General features: G+C 53.0%; 1 protein-coding gene across 1 annotated transcript in view; it reads left to right on the top strand.

The window, feature by feature from the left end:
* The window catches only part of LOC102299399 (focadhesin), a gene marked incomplete at its 3' end in the record, with an annotated part of 6,641 nt that overhangs the window by 2,302 nt on the left and 3,346 nt on the right, over nucleotides 1-993 (top strand). Inside the window, 4 exon segments of the mRNA XM_042217317.1 lie at nucleotides 5-127; nucleotides 227-304; nucleotides 631-702; nucleotides 814-916. Of these exon segments, the coding sequence (XP_042073251.1) occupies nucleotides 5-127; nucleotides 227-304; nucleotides 631-702; nucleotides 814-916 (376 nt within the window).

The raw sequence follows: 993 nt of genomic DNA, 5'->3' as shown, positions 1-993 counted from the left end.
CCAGACCCCGGGCTTCTCCCTGGCTCTGGGGTTAGCGGTCCACGGCCTGTCGGTGTGCGGCCACGGCAAAGCAGAGCACATCCACCCTCACCTGCTCGCAGCCTGGATCAAAATCTTACTGGCTGAGGTACAAAACCTGACGTTCATGTTCATGTAAACGATGTCCAATCACGTGAAATGATGTTTGGGGTCCCAGCGCTGACCTCCGTGCTGCCTTTGTTTACAGGGCTGTCCCACCATGCAGCGGCTGGCTGCTGTCAACGGGCTGGTGGCTTTGGTGGGGTCAGAGAGTTACCTCATTCAGGTGAGACGCCTGCAGCTGAGCAGCATCAGCATGTGCTTCACTCAGTCCCTGAAAACATGTCGTCACCTGCTGCTGTTTCTCAGGATGTTTGTTTGGTGGTTTCAAGCATGTGGAGCCATAGAGCATCCAGCTCATGTGACCCTGTAAGGTTTTAGGAATCACCATGGTTACCATAGGAACACACTGGCAAACCCAGCATTTAAAAAGATGTGACAGAAGTGCAGATGTGTGTCTCATGTGAAGTGTCCCCGTGTTCACAACGAGATGCAGACACACCTTAGTTGCAGCTAAAGTTACCGACTGATGCTGATTCTCCTCTGATGCAGCTGAAGAGTGAGACGGAGCTCGTGTCCAAGCAGCACAACAGGCTGAATGAAGTTATTCGAGCCGTCACACAGGTCAGAGTTTACTTATCAAATATGACTTCACTCCCATTACTACACACCGTACTTCCCCTCGCCTCACCTCGGAGCGTCTGTTTCATCCTGTTGTCGGCTCTCTGGGTGCAGATCGTCACGTTCTCTGGAGCCATCGGTTTGCAGTCCAACAGCGCCTGCTTGCTGGGACATTTGCATCTGGCCCACATCTGCAGCAGTCACAGTCACACAGCAGGTAACACAGGTGTCAGTGGGCGGAGCAGAGCTGGATGCAGCGTTAGTGAGAATGACACACACACAGACACACACACA

This window comes from Haplochromis burtoni, unplaced genomic scaffold, assembly GCF_018398535.1.
Source record: "Haplochromis burtoni strain Fernald_Lab_line unplaced genomic scaffold, NCSU_Asbu1 Contig_1815, whole genome shotgun sequence".
Taxonomy (NCBI): domain Eukaryota; kingdom Metazoa; phylum Chordata; class Actinopteri; order Cichliformes; family Cichlidae; genus Haplochromis; species Haplochromis burtoni.
The sequence above is the reverse complement of the archived record's forward strand: the minus strand, read 5'-3'. Positions and strand labels throughout refer to the sequence as shown.